General features: G+C 45.3%; 2 protein-coding genes and 1 pseudogene across 4 annotated transcripts; all 3 read right to left on the bottom strand.

The window, feature by feature from the left end:
- Window positions 1-1,835: 1,835 nt before the first annotated feature.
- LOC123065537 (uncharacterized) lies at window positions 1,836-2,632 on the bottom strand. Its single transcript, XM_044488795.1, has one exon. The coding sequence runs from the start codon at window positions 2,567-2,569 to the stop codon at window positions 2,036-2,038; it is 534 nt and encodes a 177-aa protein (XP_044344730.1). The 5' UTR covers window positions 2,570-2,632; the 3' UTR covers window positions 1,836-2,035.
- A 3,446-nt stretch (window positions 2,633-6,078) lies between these two features.
- LOC123070411 (uncharacterized) lies at window positions 6,079-9,049 on the bottom strand. 3 transcript variants are annotated; one of them, XM_044493631.1, is made up of 4 exons: window positions 8,656-9,049; window positions 7,867-8,499; window positions 7,616-7,789; window positions 6,079-6,545 (listed from the first exon to the last, which is right to left on the bottom strand). In XM_044493631.1, exons 1-3 carry the CDS (start codon window positions 9,047-9,049, stop codon window positions 7,626-7,628), a joined length of 1,191 nt encoding a protein of 396 aa, XP_044349566.1. In that variant the 3' UTR covers window positions 6,079-6,545; window positions 7,616-7,625. The 3 variants fall into 3 exon arrangements, with proteins under 3 accessions (XP_044349566.1, XP_044349567.1, XP_044349568.1); XM_044493632.1 differs by having other exon boundaries at window positions 6,079-6,532; XM_044493633.1 differs by having other exon boundaries at window positions 6,079-6,434.
- A 4,299-nt stretch (window positions 9,050-13,348) lies between these two features.
- On the bottom strand, window positions 13,349-18,265 carry LOC123070410 (uncharacterized; annotated as a pseudogene).
- Between the last annotated feature and the right edge of the window lie 1,796 nt (window positions 18,266-20,061).

Genomic DNA, 20,061 nt, shown 5'->3' with positions numbered 1-20,061 from the left:
AGAGCATAATAACTGTAAATTTATGTTTCTGTTCCTTTTCTTTAGAAGAAAATATTTTTTGTTCATGGCATATTTTCCACAAAAATATATTTAACTCGGCCTTTGGACCAACTAGGGGTCATGCTAGTGCTCCCTTCGAGCGAACGTCACGAGTCGTGATCTTGTCTGCTGGAGCTTCTTCCCAGATCGAACAATTTGTTCGCTAGGGGTTCCCTCCCAGATCCGAACGTCAACTTTTGATTTGCGTCCAAAGTTTGCTAGAAGTACAAAGCACATCAAACATAATAAAAATTATATTTATGTTTTTGGACCATTGAGACCACTATCACTGCCAGAATGAGTCGTTGACACGCCACTGTCGCTGCTTTCCTACCAGAGCAATTGGAACAAGTGGGAGCCAGAAACATTTCATAGTGTGAGTCTAATCCCGAGTTTTATTTTTAGCAAAAAAAAAGGTTTGTGGAAGCACCTAGTTGATGTGGCTCACTGGTTGGTATAGGCATTTGCAAGCTCTCTTTCTTGAATAACAAAAGGGCAAATCCACACTCTATGTAATATGTGTGTCCACCAAGGATGATTGTAATTTGTTGATTTGTCCCTCTTTTAAGCACTTGCCATTTGTATTTGTCTAGACCAGACATAAAAGAGACTATATAACTTCTTTCGTTTGGTGCATCTTGTTTTTTAATGCCCCGAGTCATGGATCAAAGATAGTGCAACCCCGCTTGACGGGGGAGGGGCGAAGGGTATCGACAAATGTTTTGTACATGCTATTTTTTGCCATGGCTTCCACGAATGCCATTTCATGATGTGCAAGCATTGAAAACATTTGTTGAAGTTTGTCATAAAAAAATTCAGTTTTTTTGTGTGGATTTTACTGTTCACTCAAGCTCAAACTGAAAGGACACTTTCGCTATGAGGCTAAGGTGGGACTAAACTCTCTACCCATGTCACTACACCACAAAAAGAGCCCTCTGAGATTATCCCCAAAATAATTGATTTTTTTACGGGTAACGGCAGGAGTTCTGCCAATTCATTAGAGGGGGAGGGGGGACTGTACATGCTGTCATCGATCGGGAAAAAACAAAGAAGAAAGAAAACCTAGATAACAAAAGCAATTACTCACATGCCCAAGGGCCTCAATGTCAGCATGAATTCACACAAAAATCTCATGAACCGTAAATTTGTCCTTCTGAAAAATCTTGAGGTTCCTCTCCTTCCAAATTTGCTAAGCCACATAGGCCGCCATTGACACCATCCTCCACTGTTGATGGCCAAGGAAAATAATTGATTCACGCGGGGCCAAAGCCCATCAATGATTCTACTGGCACGTTGTGGGGTAGCATGGTCTTCTCATTGTCGGTCGACACATTGGCGCAGCCCATCATGGAATCCGACCTTGGAGGGTGGTCAATTTGTTTGGCCATTTAGATATCCGTCTGGTACATCCTAACAATGCACACACCGTAATTCATGAGATCGTTGTGCCCGAGCAGTTGAGCGAGTTCGTTTCAAGCATGGGGGGAGGTACCTAAGTGGCGAAACTCATGGTTAATCGAATGAGACCACGGTATCAGGTGCTAGTAAGCAGTCCTGCTAAATTATATCAGACTCGAAAAACTATTTGATCGATCGCCCGTGTTAAAACTCAGGTCCCGGAAAAAAAAACTCAGGATCGCAAGCTCGAATAGCTCCACCTGTAATGGAGGTCATGTTGGTACTCCCTCCATTTCAATGAATAAGCAGAGTAGAAGTACTACCATACATTCCATGGAAACTAGATATCTCATCATACCAGCACTTGATTCACCACCGTTTGTCTTTCTGCTCGTGTATTCTTATAAAAGATTTTATTTTATTGAACTTGAAATATGCAATTCCCCGCATTACACCGCAACCCCACCTTCATCTCTCATAGTTTCTTCTCTCTTTTTCTATCAAGAAAGGTGCAAATATTTTTTGCCAACCATACGTAGTAAATTTCAGCAAAAGGCATGGAAGCAACTCGCGTTCGAACTCTGGACTTGGAAGTCACTCACACCTCGGCGACGGGGAGCAGGCCGAGCTCCCGGACCACCCCGGCCGCGCCGCGGAGCTGCCCGCCGACGCCGTCGACACAGACGGGGATCTCCTCGAACAGCGACGCCGGCACGTCCTCCGTGATGAAGCCGGCGCGGAACTCTATCACCCCGCGCTCCGGGTGCGCGGTCATGCTGGTGATGGAGACCCAGATGAAGAGCTTCTTGGCCATGACGCCGGAGAGGTTGGTGATGGCGCCGTGGGAGATGGTGCCGCTGAGGTTCTTGTCGAAGTAGACGTAGTGGTCGCCGAACCAGGCGTAGCAGCTGCTGGCGAGCTCGATCTGGTAGTCGCCGGTGGCGTTCTCGAAGGTGTAGGACTTGACCGAGTCCGGGAGGAGGCCCTTCGGGAGGCCGTACTCCAGGAGGACGTCGTTCGCCACGCCGTGCAGCAGCGTGGCGCCGCTCCCGTCGGCGCAGGCGGCCTGTGCGAGCGGCGCGGCCGTCGCGGCGACGGCGAGGACGAGGAGGAGGGTCAGGGGAGAAGACATGGCCGTCGTCGTTGGGGTTTGGGAGTCGTCTGGCTATTGGTCTGCCTTTCCGTGGGAATTCCGGTCGGTTTTATAGATGCCTGGCGTTTGGGCACCGGCGATCTATTGCATGCGATGGGATCGCGAGCGTGATCGGGCACGTGGGCGTACTCAAATCTTGGTACCACAGCATGTTATCACCACCGTTCACAACCACCCGGAGTTATGAAATTTTGTCACTGTTTCTCTCCCTGTCTGATAACGATGGACCGGACGCAATTTTATTTCCGTGACCACACAATAATAACAAGTTGTTGTTGAACGAACCAACCATGCATATAGTAGTAGTATATCTTATAAACTTTTATCTACTATCATTAAGCACGTATTTAGAAAATCGACGTGTTTAGCAAATGAACTTCAGTACATTTTTTACTGACAAACCTTCTCGTCCTATATATCATCGCGAAAAGAAATTGCGACCATTAGATTAAAATCGACTAGGTAGCATATTTCGTACATCGATTGCATCGTCCACCCTTGGCTTCATCTCGACAGTGTCGTGGAATTGCTGTGGACATTGCCTCCTTTATCCACACACAAAAAAAAATTGTCCAACCGTATCACCTTTTACTCCCTGTTTGTATATTATTGACAACATTACCCTATTTAAAATTTTCTACCACACTTTTCATCTAAGTCGTTACACCGTGTCAAGCTTTACCACATTTAACAATTTACTTCGATTCTGACTAGCTAGGCCCACTTGTCATGGCGACATGGCCGATGACTTGGATGCCAACTAGGAAGCGCAATCCATATAGGATTGTCCTCCCTGCCGGCACGACCATACATGCATCCCCTCCCCTAAGACAGACCCACTCCGTGAGGAGTGGTGAGTCGGGGATGAACAAAGGGTGCCATGAGGAGCAGCGAGGGGATGGAAGAGCTCCCTGGCAACCATTGCAGGATTTGCCACAATTTGTAGGCCAGTTTTCGCGAGTACTACGGATACACCTAGTTGGTTTACTCTTTCGAGTTGGAATAATGATCATCACCAACCATGCCAGCCTTACAAGTATACCCAGTTGGTCAGAATTGAAACGCATTGTTAAACTGTGTTAAACTTAAAAGGAATACCGACTTTGGGGTAAAATGTGCTAGAAAAATTTAAATGTGGTAAACACTAACAAATATACAAATATTGGATAAAAAGTGGCATTCACTCCAAAATACAATTTGTTTTTTTTTTCACATATCCTTATCACAAAATATCTTATGATCACCGAATGAAAAGGAACAAACAAACTTTGGAGTCTGGCAAGTGGCTCCGATTACCGGCACGCATCGAAGCTTAAGAAAAAGCACATGAGACGGCGTCGAACTGACATCACGACTTTCCATTCACATGTGTGATAGCAAATTTACCGGACAACCACAAATTTCAAGAGTTGAGATATGTTGGAAGAATGGGAGTGTTAGTCAATTTCGAGTTCAATTTAGAAAGCCTTGCTCAAGGAGGAACTAAGCAGTCCCTACCTTAGGGAGCTTAGAGAATATAATTTAAAGGTATAGACATAGTTCAAATCTCACGACAACTTAAACCATGGATTCGTGCACAACGCTCGACGACGAGATTCGGTGTTAGTTTCTTCGGATCGATTCAGAGGGTTCAACGGTGATGACTGTGCCTCCAGGGTGGGTCCCTAGGGGCACGTGCATAAAGACTTTCTGTCAATTATCGACATTTTTTCATTTAAACGGATGTATTACGAAGGGAGTAGCTAGTTAGTTTTTTCATTTTTGGCAACCCTTTTTTTGGAGGGACATACTAGCTTTTTATTACATGTGTTTTTTTGGCAAACTAGCTAGTAGTAGTTTAGTTGAAGGGGTGCTACACGGCCAATGCGCGCTGATTCTGTCCACGGATTTGCATATTAGTAATACTCTATGAGCTATTAGCGAAAGATACTGTCCCCTCCCTGAGAAAAAATATCGAGCTGTAGTATTAAAGGCGACATTCAGCAGGTAGCAGAAGTTGGTTGGGCTTGATTACTAATTATGTCATCCAACGCTGGCAAACAGATGCTGAATTGCTGCGGCTAGTACTCCCTCCGTCCAGGTGCATAGGGCGTCTAACGAAAAATTAGTATTTCAAATATATAAGTCACCATGCATGGAATAAGTTCCTCATTCTTCATGATCATTAATTTTCATTTTGCATGCTAACATTTTGATTGGTTGGCACATTAAATTGGAATTGCATGTTGCTATTTAGGAATTAATGGCATGGGAAACCAACGTTGTGGTTGGCTCCTCCCAATTTTCCAAGTCGGCCAAATAGAAATCATTATTGTCATTGATTTTTGGTTTAGTCTTCTTCATCCAATCTCCACACACCTAGATTGCGATGCAGCACCTTAGATGTCCTATACAACTGGACGGAGGGAGTACCACATCTGCATAGAAAGCGATGCCATGATTTTTCTTTTTTTTTTAAACACAATACAGATGTTCTTTTCATATTTTGCGTATCCATACAGACGTTCACATGTTCACATACAGTACGTGCGTGCGTATCCATGTTCGCGAAAGCACAACTATGCCTCCCTCCAAAGCAAAACCGTGCCTCTCGCGGAAGGAGAAAAAACAGAAAACGCATTCTTTTTCTGTTTCCGAGAGTCACGGCCGTGACTCTCGCGAAATAATAAAAAAAGAACGCATTTTTTGGCGCAATTTTTTTTTACTTTTTTTCCAAAAGTTAAAGAAGATCGGTGTAAAACCGAAACATTGAAAAAATCCGTAGAAAACCGTTTAAAAAGCCGAAAACGTGTGCGGAAAAATAAAAAAATAAAATCCGGAGGGAGTGCCCAGAGCGCGACACGTGGCGGTCGGTCGAGAGCGCGCCAAATGACGCTGATCATTGTGAGCCTTCCGAAGGAGCGCTTGTTAACTAGTTGTTCTCGTTGATCGGTGGTCAGGGGCATGGGGCAGCCTGACCCAATGGCCCGCTAGTTGGGTCAGGCTCAAGCCCAAGATTTTGCTCAAGCCCAAGATTTTGGCCTGCTAGGTTGGCTCCAGAGCCCAAAAAACGCTCAAATGTGTAACTGTTTGGAAGTCTTAACGAAATTAAGAGCCAATTCCCCACATAGCTGCAGATTTAAGACTTTCGGAGTATGCTGTGCGGGCCTGGATTCAATAAAAAAGTGCAACATAAAACTACACTTTTTAAAAACAATGTTCTGGTCGATGCAGATTCAGTCATATACTCCCTCCGTTCCTAAATAAGTCTTTGAAGAGATTCCACTATGGACTACATACGAAGCAAAATGAGTGAATCTACACTCTAAATGCTTCTACATACATCCGTATGTGGTCCATAGTGAAATCTCTACAAAGACTTATATTTAAAAACAGAAGGAGTATATCATATATGAATTTTTATCATCTTCAGTTCAGATATGTTGTGGTTCATGAAGATTTAGTCAAATTCAGATCATTTGAGCACAAGCACTGTTGCACTGATATTATAAATGCACAAGTTCAGTTCAGTCTCAATTGCAATATTCTTGCACATGTATTGATATCTTTTCATGCACAAGTAGTCTCATTTCAACCATGTTACAAACTGTGCAAAAGTAGTCTCATGTGAGCTTGCTGAAACAGATGGCCCTTGGTGCTCGCTGAAACAGACAGAGTTTCAGCCTTCTCGGCTTGCTCAGCAGGTGCATTGGCATTTGTGGCAGCAACGAGTTCATGAAATAACTGCTCGCTGGGGGAGACGGAGACGGTTCCGCGGAGTGGCCTCCTCTCCCGTCGCCGCTCACCCAAGCCCCCTCCAAGGCTCCAACAACATGCTCCCAATCTTGCATCACTCCAAACCAATCTGTGAGAGTGTTTTCCATTGAAATCAACAACCCTCTACTAGTGAACTCATCAGGTGGTCCACTCATCTTCTTCTGCAAGCATTGCTTGCTCCACAAACTACATCATGGATCTATTAATTGTGTTATCAAAGTAATGTTGGTCACAAGTCCTAGACTTCTAATCATAAAGTAGATAAGCAACAAGAAGTAAGAATGACAGATAGGAGTAAAATGGTACCCAGGTCCCAGGAGCATGTGCTCCTTCAGTGGACGGTAAATAAATAATTCTGAGTGTCTAAAATTCAGGTAAAATTACACATGCAAATGTTTGAACCATTCAGATTCCAGTAGGTTTTCTTGGAAAAACAAACACTTTTTTGCGCCTGAGCAAAAGAAACAAATCTGGGCTCTAAAATGTAATCTTTAGAACCACAAAACTTGTACAGAAAAAAAGGAGACCAGCATTTTCAACCAGGGATTGGGATTGGGATTGCTGTTCTTTTCAACCAGCATTTTAAGTAATGGCCAACAAAGTAAAAAAGGAACAAATGTACAATAAACAATCATGTTATTGCATGACTGCAATATGATGAATTCTAGTGCGTGATATTTATAATCTTTAATACAACAAAAACTCAATTAGTATGTTTGCAAACTGCGAAGACCCATCAGAATAGAGACCATACTGTACCTAGATAGTGGTAGCACTACACATAATATTATACAAAGGTCATAGTTGTTAAGTTATTATTTTCAACGTTTTTCCCAGAACACCAATGCACAAGCACTGTCAGTTATATCTAAGCAACGGCCCACAACATCCATATGAAACAGCATAATATACACCCCAAATGGAGCGGCCTTACAATTTTCCAGTTAAAGCTATAATCCACATTGATCATTACTACTGAATCAGCACAAAAAGCACCAGCAGCAGCAACAATGATGATAATACTAATACTAGGAGCACTGTGCACTACAGCAGATCAATCGTTGACAAAGATCAGAACAAAGTTTCAGGGCAATGATCATTTCACCATGCTAAGCATATACTCCCTCCGACCGGAAATACTTGTCGGAGAAATGCATAAAAATGGATGTATCTAGAACTAAAATACGTCTAGATACATCCATTCCTCCGACAAGTATTTCCGGACGGAGGGAGTATTAAATTACTAAAGAGTGCAATTTGCTATTTCACCTTGTGATTTTCAGCAGCTAGGATCTCCTTGAGTGATGGTGCCTCTGGTGAGTCGGTCATGCTCATCTGTGCCTGCAGAGTGCAGACCTTCAGCTCCATGGTTCCCAGCAACTGCAGGTGCTGTGTAGTAGTCTGATGCCATGATCCTGTCTAACTTGGACCTCACCGCAGCATCTACAGCAAAAGGCCACAGATTTCAATCAGCAATCACCTCAAATCAAACCAAATTACAAACCTACATCAACCCTCACATGTAACAGAGGAGCCAGGGTGGATCGGCGCATCAGCACGGGTTAGCCATAGGCGGGCATGATGGGCACAGGCCTGGAGTGCATCGTGGTGGGAGACACCAACTGCGGAAGCAGGGCGAGCCGCGGCAAGGGCTGCCACAGCAGACACTGCGTCAAGGTCGTTCTCCACAAGCAGGTCCGCGGTATCATCCCATACGTAGCCGTGGGTGATGCAGCTGCTCCGTTCGTGCTTGCGCGCAACCATGGTGGCGATGAACTCGTTCGGTGACTTGACATAAAAAAGGGAGCCGAAGTAGATGAGCGCGAGGAGGTCCTGAACGGACAAATCGGAGCCAAAGGATGAGGAACCGGCAGCAGGTGCAGGGACGGTGGAGAGCTCCTTGGTGAGAGAGGTGGAGAGTGGTACGCGGAGGCGCTCAAGCTCGTCAATGAGCGCGGCGATGACGGGCTTGGAGTGCATGAGCTCCTTCTGCTCCTGGTTAAGCATCTTGCCGGCAGCGACGGACTCCTCCATCTGCGCGATGCGATTCTGCTTCTTCCGCAGCACACGGAGACGCTTCGACACCACCGAGAGCACCGGCCCTTCCTTGATTTCAGATATTGTCCCTTTGGTTTCAAATTCTTTAACCAACTCTGCAAAAAATGCAAAACATAATGTAAGGCAACAGTAATGTTTTCATCAACAAAAAAGCAACTAATTACATGTGTTATCAGACTACCATATTAACTAGTGCTTTTCCGGTTATTACAAATTTTTGTTAACTCCATAAATTTATTAGGGACGAGTACCTGAAGTCGTGCCAAAAGAGCTAAAAAGAACACACGGTTCATATGTTGGTTCGAACCACGCCGTCTTTTGAGGAGCACACTGCGCACCAGACTCGAGCTTCAAACTTTTGGTGTCCACAGTAAGTACATATGCTGTCGGATGGCACATGCTCTCCTTCGCCATAATGTAAATAACATTGTCATCAAGCAAGCTTAATGTAGGACCAGCACTAGTCAATTTCTTCCAAGTCAAATTGTTATCCTCATCAAACATCCCAGGCAACAAATTCGGCAAACTTGAGTCGGTGAAAGATATCTCAGACGTATCAATCGTCAAGCCATCACACCAAACATCTGAATAAATTGATCTAGTCCATGTTTTAGCCATCCAGACATAATCCTTTGCTCGCTTCATGTTGCAGAAAGCATCTTGCACATGAAAATCTAACTCAACACACTTGATCAAATCATTGAATATCGTCACATGACGGTGTGGTCTTGGAGTGAGATTCTCGAAATTTCAAATGGAACTCAGACGAATCACACGGTTCCGGAACCGGCAACGGAACAAAACGGATGGTAGGCTTTTTATCCAAAACATTGCATAAGAGAATTCCCCACCAGAGATCAATCCAACCTATGATACCCTTTTCTGCATATGCCACGCTCATGGCATTATGAAGCAATAGCTTATCCCTAGCATTCCTTGTCTCATTATCCTCAGCGATACAAGCGACCTGAGAGTGCCAATCATTTGTGTCGGATCGATATATGTGGAGTGTGTAATGTTTGCGAGACTCAAGTCTGAAATATTCAACATGTGGGAAAATGACAGCAAAGTCTTCACTGTTATCACTAACAGGCAAGATGGCAGCCATGTTTGGCGAAAAAGAAGACGGGTATGGCCTTGCAAGAAGATGAAGAGAGGCGAAATCCGGCCCTGCTTTGTAAACAAAATAGTCGATGAACCGCAAACAAGGGTTGACACTGTCCGAGAAGGTGATAGCCAGCAGTACAAAGCCTCCAGTTACGCCAAGTATACGAGGCTGCGCTGCCAAGCGATCCCCGGTGTGATCAACGCAGCTGACCAGGCACAGCGAGATGGCTGGAGGGTCAGCTGCTTCAAAAGAAACCTCCAAGTGAACCCCTTTGCTGTTCTTGGATTTTGCGGTGGTGGAATTTTTCAACTGGCCCACTAAACATCTTCTATCCAAGAGGATTTGGGGGTGGCGGCCACACGGAGAAGGATGGTCCGGCATTGCCATGATGGAAGTGAAAGGGCGCCGATGAAGATATGGATCGTGGAAGGCGGCGAATGGCCTAGCGCTCGGGGGTCGATGTCAGGGAATCAGGGTAGATGAGCTCGGACTATGGCTGCCTGGGAGGCAGGGCGGACGGCCGGAGACGGAGCATCGTGGCAAAGGCCGAAGGTGGGAAGCGCCGGGATGGCGGTCGCGGTGCGCGGCGACGGCAGGCGGTGGCGGTGCGCGACGACGGCAGGCGGTCGCGGTGCGCGGCGGCGACGGTGGAGCCGAACCCTAGCGAGGCGGCGGCACGAGGGAGACAGATTGAGCGAGGGGAAGAAACCGAAGGAGCGAGGCAGATTTTTTTTTATTATGGTAATAAGGAAAGAGACAGATTGTGGAACACTCGGGCCGCCGGCCCACGTAGTGTAAGGCGTAGGAGCGAGTTGTTTCCTGTGAGATTTTTTTTGGAGGATTTTTTTTTCTGTTTTATTAGTTCTCGGTGGGTTTTTTTGGTTTTCCTGGAAAACACAAGATTTATTTCAATTTTATTAAAGATATTTCTTAAAAACATACATACCATTTTTGAAAAATTGAGAACATTTTCTAATATGTTTGTGAGCATTTTATGAAAAAATATAAATACTTTTTAATATCTGTAAACATTATTTAATAAGTGAACATTTTTCAGCGACTTTTGTAAATGACAAACGTTACAATTTTTTGTACGATATGGGAGTCTCCAGAACCGTCTAATGCCTATCTAGCGGCTGCTATTCTCCCTGGCGGTTCAGTGCATGCAAAGTGTGCGGGCTGCGTTGGGGTTATGGGGCGTGGGCTTACGTTCCTGATTTGTAGACACAGTGACCAACATGCGACGCGGATGACAGGCCCGCCTCCTGCACATAGATTGAGTCGCATGCACGCCCGCCTCCTTGTATTGACTTCGATTCGACGGCGAACCGCTCCCACTCACCACTCGCATTCATCTCAGGGGTTCGCATATTCAATTTGGAAATCGCACTCTCTCTCCTAATTTCTCTCCATGTTCCCCTACGCTCACCCCGATGGTGGAATCGCCGCGCCATTGATGTCGGTCCTCTACTGCTTCAGGATGGAGGGTGGGCAATCAGAAGTGAGCATGCATCTCAACTCCGCAGACACCCTCCTTTTTTCTCGAGCGTTGTTTTTCTGTTGTTTATCTTGTTGACGTCGATGATGTGTGGATGAAGGGGGTCACGGGGTACTGATAGTGCTTCCAGCCCATCAATCGCCACAAGGCTAACTAAGTGTAGCTTCGTGGTCCTATTCGCACCTCTCATTTAAGTGTCGCCGTCTGCACATGGCACGTACATGTGAGTATTTTGAATATACTCATAAGTTGCAAAGAAATGAAAACAGAGTATTCATGTGAGGTGAGTCAAGATAAATAGCTAAGGGTTTTATTTTCCAGGAATCCATTTTTTTCCTGAACTAGAAAAGAAATTTTGAAGTTAAGAGCATATTTTGTAAGCTTAAAGATCGAAGTGAAGCACACCAATATGTTCAATCCCGATCAAGCATCATAAACTGCGCATACATCCCAGTGGCCACAAATCAGTTGACCTATGTATAAAAAGAGTACAAGTCAGAGTAAAAGTTTTCATAGGGACTAATATATGTTGTCAAATAATTAGATAGATAGCGAACCAATCTGTGGTTGGATGGTTAGAGGGACTGTGGTATCCCAATCTACCAGAGTTTAAATCCTGATGCTCGCATTTATTCCTGAAATTTATTTCAGAATTTCCCGTGATGCGCATTCAATGGGAGAAGACTTTCCCGTCGACGACGAGGTGTCTACGGCGACTTCATAAATTTCAAGATGATAAGCCGGCTCAGTCTTTCGGAGGTGCTTATAGGGGTAGGATGTGTGTGGTTCATAGGGGTGAGTTTATGCACGTGTATATGAGCGTTTTGCGTCTGTACTATGTTTAAAGTTAATAATGGATAGATAACATCTGCAGCCGGGCTTGGCGAGTCGGAGTTCACCTTAATTGTATTTTTACTTTTGAATGTCGTGCCTCCGACACGGAAGCACATAGTTTAGCCAAGTTTTCTCTCGACAGAGGTCCAGGGCGCCACATTTGGTTGGGTCAACCCCATAGCCTTCGTTGTATCCCACACTCTGTGGTCTTTGATGAATAAATTGGTTTTACCCCCTAAGAAAAGACTGGCCATGTTGAAGATGCGACGGGATTGGCGTTGTGAGATCGGATCTCCCAAGCGACAAGGATCGTTTCGCAGAGTGGCAGTGCAACGCGATGTAGAGCCCTCGGAACAGGGCATGTGCTTGAGAACACAACACACGACTCCACAAAAAATCTTCTAAATCAAAGGTCGTATGATAGGCCGCTCAAGGAGAAAGATGAACTCGGGTCAGATTTGTTCCGCACTGAAAACATGTTCACAAATTGATGCACTTCTTGGGCGTTTCCTAGAGTTTGAACCGTCCAATTTAGCTGAAATTTTGAGGGGTTGTAACCATGACAATCCACACAATTTGCGTGGTATGGTCTTCGGAAGGATGTCAGACTTGGCCGCTATCCTCCTTCTAACCTTGTGTGGATTTTTGTCAAATCTGATAGCACCTCCGTCTTTGGATGTAGCCGGAGATCCCACCATTGGATTGTGTTCAATTTTTACAGGGTTGATGTAGGCTCAGTTTTACACGATCTCACTGAAAGGACCGACAAAACAATGTTTGAGGAGGCGGATCATCGTAAACGGGTCCGTCGTCGTGTTGTTCTGCATAGTCGTGCGAGAGAGATGTCGATGTCGGGCCTACGAGCTTAGTGTTTGAACTCAGGCTTGGTGGCCAAAACTCAAAAAAAGACGATGGTTAGGCTTTTGTGGCCGAGGAGACTCCATATCCATTCCTCTCCAACGGGGACATATGCCAATGATTTGAACTCCAAATTTTACAACATTATCTCCATATGCCCCTTCAATTATGTATGTTACATACTCTTTTATTTTGTTTTGTCAGTAAACCCTATCTTTATATGTGCAACCTCACTCATGCGAAACCTCAACGGAGCACTCGTTGATGCGGAGAAACGATAGCTTGGCAGAGAGATTTGGTTGGTGAGTACCTTCGTCATAGTTTACCAGAATTTTTTTTTTGCTAACCTTACCTTAGGTGTTTAAGTTGTTAGCCACACTAATTTTGCCACACTTTTTGCGTGTGTGGCATGTGGGTTTATTTCTCAAAAAGAGAATATCGCCTTAGGTGTGACTAAAACGAAACAACCACCTAACTTTGATCAAACTAGCCCAACTAACTTAAATGTGTGGCTGAGTGTGCTTACGCGTGGCTATGAACCAACCAAACAGACCCGTAGAGACAAAGGGCAGGCAAAGCTCGCTGGAGATGGTTAAGGCGTGAATGAACTTCCCAACCAACCAACCCAACATCATGTGTCCCAGGCTTGCAGAACATGCTCCATTATTTTTCGTCTCATGTGAGGTCATGTGAGGTATGGGTTACACTTATACAACGCCTCCGGTGCTCACATCCCACACCATTGCAAGCAGCTCGCGTTCACCGCAGATCCTCCTCATGTTCCGGGTGCGTCTGACGGAACCTATTTCTCGTCGAGGCGGCGCATCGAAACCTACCATTCCACGGGCAAATTAGCCATATTTACTAGCTCCAGAATCACGGGCAGCAACAACAGCAGCAGAGGCAGTCAGAGCTCATGTAACGATATACAGATTTACATGCAGCCGCTCGCGCTTCTCACGGCGGTGAACCGACGAGGAGTCCGCCTCCAGTTTCCTGGCCGGAAACCTCGAGGGGCCTCGCCGCCGCCGCGCCTTGGCATCATCAGGCCACCTCCCAGATCCCAAACAAACAATGGTTAGCTGGTCCTTGCAAGTCACCAAGTTCAGGCACCGTTTGTCATCAGTGGCTGATACTTTGCATAATCTATCCCGTTCAACCTAACACAGCACAAGACCTGCTCAGGTAGTTCTTCGGGTTTGTTTCCCTGCAGAGTTGAAAGAAGCAGGAACAGTAAATAAACTATCTTGCATATGGCAAGGTAAAAACGATGAGGTATTAGCTCAGAAACAGTTATATGAGTGACATACCTGGATGGTTAGCCCAACATCTAGCATGCATATTTTTAGCCTGTCCAGGAATGTCTCGAAACCTTTCCTTGAGATGTAGCCAAATCTATGCATGTCAATGTCAACCTCAAAGTAGTTATCACCCTGCACAAAAAGATAAGATGCTTTCATACTCCTTCAATGAGTAACAAAAGTACAGGACCTAATGGTATCTTATAGCATTGAACTTGTTGCTCAGTGGCCCACTACCTAAGTGCTACTACAACTACTAGAAAGGTACTAAAAGCACAACTAACCAGGAAAAACTGATGCTGAGGTCTAGAAAGCACAGGCTTCTCATTGTATGCATGCATTAGCTTCCTCTCTGCGGCACTTAAAGGAAGGTCCTCCAGATTAGCCACCCGTCCAAGTATCTTCAGCCGTTCCCGAAATGATATACTTGTTTCCATAGGAAATCCTTTTATTTTTTCTACATCATCATCAACCAACCTCTGTTTGGGCAGTCAAACAAGAAGAGTCACAATGTTGTCGACTTCTAAAAATAATTACTACAGGAAAAGGGCTGACTACATATGCTAATTCACGAGTGCTTTCAAATGCAAAAGTGCCTCTGTGCCAAAGGTGGCCATTAGCAGATTATCATTTATAAATTGAATTCCTGAATAAACCTCCTTTACTGAAACCACATTTTATAGTGTCAACCATCAGTCAGCAATGCATGAAATTGTGTAGAATACACCTTTTATAGTTTTTATCTTGATCAACTATAGAGTTTATGCCTATAAAGTTGACCCTACAGCCCATAACTTAAAGAAAATGCAGTATATACCTTTTTACCTTCGTAAAATATAAAGGTTTTAGCTCTAGGCCTGAAATCGCCTTTCGGTTATCACTAAAGCTGATATTCCCAGGTTTAAATGCAGGAAAATTTTGTTCATCAACTTAAGAATATTCTATATTTCCTGAACAAAATCATTCTAATTATTTTATCCATTTCAAACATCTAGAGAAGCTACTCACTGGGCATTGTACCAATTTTTCACCACATTCACAAAATGATTAGAAAATGGCCATTCTCAACATAAGGATATTATACCAAACAAACAGCATCTGCACTACGCCATCCAAACTATCATCTTCATTACATATAGCTAATTTATATATACAGAACGTAAATAGTTAGCGAGGCTGTGAAATATATGAGAACCATCAAAACTCTTACTCTGATATTCTCTATGAATAAGGGTGAAAGCTCTTTTGAGTAACCTTCGGAAAGCCTAAAATACAAAACAAAGCTCATGCCTTCCCCATCGGTTTCATTCTGAAAGAGTGAAGCAGGATATAGTGGAACCTGATAAAAATGCATAAAAGGCGACATTGTCAAACAACTGATTAAAATGTGACAGGGGCAAAGAATGTCAGTAGGAAAAAAACACTGCAGTTAAGCAAAAATTCAAATTCATCAATCTTAATTACACAACTGACAATTTACTGAACTACTGCAAAAGAATTCAGGCACAGTAATCTCCTTAGACACAGTTGATCAGGGGCTCTATCATGCCCTTTTGTATCATGGAACCTGATACTGGGAGCACTAATGACTCTTTGGAGCCTAGTTCAAAGCCATGTGGGGCGAAATTAAAGCTTGTTGATTTCTTTTGTAGGATGAACAAGACATTGCCTCTCATAATCAGGTTGCTTTTTTCTGAAGACAAAGCCACAGAACCTCCTTTCCCCTTTGGCCTCTGCTTTTTATAGCAGTGTCCTTGAAAGTTAAAGTATTCGTCGTGAACACACTGTCTCAGCTAGTAATCATCCAGGGGTCACATAAGCAACTGGTAGGAAGGGGAGTGGATGTACAAGCCCACTGCCCACCAACCAGGTTCAAGTCCTCTTCAACTTGAATTTGGCACATAGCCACATACTATATTCTACTAAACTAAATCAGTAACGGGTTCCTCTTTCTCCTAGGAATCCATCAAATGCAAACACCTAACATGTTGCAGCCTTGTCAAATACAAATATACAATAACTTCTATCCTTTGTAATGCTACTATTTTATTATGTACAAACTGCACATCATATTAAAAGCATAATAACAGCTAAACCCAAAAGGATGGCTCAAAGCATGTAAAACACACAGTTGCATCTTCACATGTTTCTACCCAAACAAACAAGAGTTTTCACATGTAATTATTACAGAAACTAAGAAACACTAGGAAGGAACTGTGGGCAGAACCTTAGCTCTGAATCAGTGCATCAACAATGTTGTTAACTCTTGAGAATATATTTTGACAAATGTGTAACTGTTTAGCAGAGTGTTAACACACCTGTACATTGACCACCAAAAGAGGAGGGAGTTTGCTGGAGATTTGAATATCAGGAAGCTTGACAAATCGAGATATATGATGGAGTTTTTGCGGCGATAAGTATACATCAACTCCAAATGGATAGTACGCCGCACAATTTTGAGCAAGCTCTTTCTTCTTATCCCTGAAGAATTTCAATTGAACCAAAGGTCAGTCACTTCCCAAAAGAATCCAGCCTTCCCAAATAAATGTGCATTGTGAAAATGAACAAGGTTGCTAGTACGTACTATGAAAACAATCAGTGAATGATGTTTACCTAAGATAGTTAGATCCCCGGACTCTGAATGTACCAGGATCAATATGAGACCAGCTATTCAGCACTTTCTTTTCCAGCAAACATAACTGTACTTGAGAACCTGCTAGAGGCCTTTCAAGGAAATCCTTTGTAGACACTGAACAAAATACAAATGTTTCTTCAGTAATTTTATTTATGACGCCAGTGTAATTGAGCTTTTAGAAGAAGAAGAAAAAAACTATTATGACTCAACGATGGATGAAGATTTGCTTACATAGTGTGGACGACGGGTTGGCTTCCCCAGACTTCTTCTTGAACGAGAGCTTCAACGAAGGCATCTTCATCGAATGAGTCGGGCTTGTGGAAAGCGCCCTCTTCTTCTCATTCACACCAACAGCAGAGGCCATACATGGCAAACAGTTATTTGGCAGGAGACCGCAATTGTCCAGTATCCCTCCACTACTTGGGCTAGCACCGCCTGAAACACTCACCCCATCCTCATGGCTAGCAGAGGGCCTCGCACCGTTTCTCCAAATTCCCCTTTGGCAGCTCACTGGACCTTGGCTTCCTATGGTGGTGTTCAGCTCCATTGAAGCTCCCGCCATTGGCGTCCCTCATACCCAATGCCGCTTCGTTCTCGAAGCCGTTGAGTGAAAAGGCATCTGCAGAGTAAACAGAAAAGCTCAAATGCTCAGCAGACTTGATGAAATCAACACATGGCGGCGCATAGCCAGGCAAGTACATTGCAGAGATATGCATAGGGAGAGTAGTTACCATCTTGCACGCTGTGGAAATCGTCCTCGCCGTCTGACTCGCTGATGGCGAAGGAGTCGTACCAGGCCTCCTCCATGCTCCCGGTCACTGCAGGAAAGGAAGTAGCAAATTCAGCGTCAGGTGGGTGCCGATTCGGACTGGCGAGAGTACAATGCCACGAATCGCCATTGATGGCCGCAGTAAACTGGCGCGTACTTGACCAAAGGTAGCGCCAATTACACACCCGCCCAGTGAAATTCAATAAGCGATCAATCGGTCGATTCATAAAAAAGAAAAGTGCCCGGCCGTGGCTAGATAGATAGATTAGATTAGATAGATGCGCACGATGCGCAGATGCAGTAATTTAATCTAATCCCCAACAAGGACGGACGCGCGCGCACAATCTCGCGTCCCCCATGGTCCCCCGGCTCGAGATCAAATCTATCTATCCATCTATGCCCGGAACAAGCAGAGGCAGGAAAGGCGATTGGCGGAAAGGAAAGCAGCAGGGAGCGCGTCCCACCCACCCTACCCACCTTGGAAGGCCGGGTTGCTGTAGGTCCGGCAGTCGCCGGAGGCCGATGCGGCGGCGGGGTTGGAGGGGTCGGGGGGCCCCTCGGCCTCCTGGATGGTCTCCATGGAGGCGGCGCGCGAGGGCGCCTTCCTCCGGCCCTTGGCCCCGCGGCGGCGGCGCCTGCGCGAGGGGGCCCGCGCCGCCTCGCCGGAGCGCGGCGTGCTGGGCTTCCCCACGCACGCGCTGGGCCGCGACACGCACGTGCCCATGCCTCGTCGCCCGTCGGCCGAGATCGGCGCGGGGGAAGGTGGCACGGCGCCGCGTCTGCGTCCGCGCGGGCGTGGGGGGGTGGAGATCGGTGCGGTTGCGTGGGAGATTTTTGTTTTTATGGGCGGGCGGGCGGGCGAGCGAACTCTGTGGCTGTGGTGGCGGAGAGGGGGAGGAGGGGGGTGGTGGTGGTGGTGATGGAGGAACAGGGAGGCGCTGGCTGCGTGCGTGTATGCTACGGGGGCTCGGCTTCCCACACGACTGCTGCTGCGGTGCGGGGTGGTGCGGTGGGGTGGGGATGGAGATTTGGAGGGAGGAGGCGCCGCTCTCCTGGACGCGGTCCTTGGTGGGTGGTCTACCTCTGCCTCCGCTGCTTCCTTTTGTTCTGGTTGGGTTCGGGTGGGGCCCACGGCTTTTCTCTGTGGGTGAGTCACGGCCTCTGTGCGCGCATCGTGTCGTGTAGGTGAGATTGGATTTGACGCCATGCGCTCTGCACGGCGGTCATCCGCCGACGCAGGGGCGTCTCCGGCGGCCGCAGCGTCTCCAATTTAGGTTTGAATTGTCCGTCCAATGTTACACCCCACGGGGTGGCCGCACGAAGGGTGCGTTGACCATAGGGGAAAAAACGAAGGCCATGTGCGCGCACTTCCGCGCGTTGACCGTTGACCAGATTTACCAGATTTGGGTTGGCGGGGGGAAGAAAAAAGTCAGTGACCGACTCGACGAAGCATCCATCCGGATCCAGGTGCGCCGCACGCGTACCACGGTCCACGGGGGGGGGGGGGGGGGGGGGGGGGCTTGTGGTCCTTCACCGATCGCCATCCTACTTCCTGCCAACATTTGGTACTACTACGATGCTACCGTCAGGTCTCCGTTTTTTCACCTCTTGATTGAAAAACCTGTTTCTCCTTCTTCCTCTTTCGGATCCACCACACGCCTTGCACGAAATCTTAGCGGCTAATCCTGGAAAACGGGTGCGAGCATAGTTTTCTTTCTTTTTTCGGCTAGGAGATAGGAGATAATCTCTTTGCGTTAACTAGTAAATGTGTGCCTGCAATGCACGTTGATATTGTTAGGCGGTATGTTAATTTCACGGGGATATTGGGTAAGATATTATTTGCGCATTGATTGTGTAGTTATTGGCATTTATGTTAATATTTGGTATGATATTAATGCACGCTAACACATGTTGAGCGCTCGCCATTGAAACAATGTAGGTCGTTCGATTGACCTAGTTTGATGGCCGAGATTAGTAGGAGATCTACCTCTTTGGATCTTTTTATATTGATGATTGATGATGATATGGTTTATAGATATAGATAGATACATATATAGATAAAGATAAGATGTGTTTTGGATCTTTTTTATATCAACGATATGGTATATAGATATAGATAGATATAGATAAATATAAGATATGTTTTTGGATCTTTTTATATTGATGATATGCTATATAGATGTAGATAGATATAAGATATGTTATTCAGATTTACAAATTAATGTTGGATACTGGTGAAACTAATAGCTCTATTGTGACAGAAGAGAGCACATCTTCCCCATGGGCACACGCTAGTGCATGTGCGGTCAGATGCGTAGCAACTTCCATTTGAAGTTTCTAAAAAAATGATGTTCCAAGTCTTGCATTTTGCTTCCTTATGAAGCAAAGTTCATTTCCTTATTCAATTTTGCTCCCATGCGACAAATTATGTTTTTTATTATGGTGAACTTTATTTTTAGTAACACTTAGTTTTGCTTCCTAACAAGAATACTTCTCTTTCGGTGGGAAACAAGATTGTTCGAAGACAATCAAATGGTGTTTCCTTCTAGTATGTGGTTTCCAACATAGGAGGGACCGATAACTCTAGCAAGATAAGATTTCACATCATCTAGTTTGCTTAGGAAGCAAAACTTATTACGCCATTTGCTTCCATG

Source organism: Triticum aestivum, chromosome 3B (genome assembly GCF_018294505.1).
Source record: "Triticum aestivum cultivar Chinese Spring chromosome 3B, IWGSC CS RefSeq v2.1, whole genome shotgun sequence".
Taxonomy (NCBI): Eukaryota; Viridiplantae; Streptophyta; class Magnoliopsida; order Poales; family Poaceae; genus Triticum; species Triticum aestivum.
The sequence above is the reverse complement of the archived record's forward strand: the minus strand, read 5'-3'. Positions and strand labels throughout refer to the sequence as shown.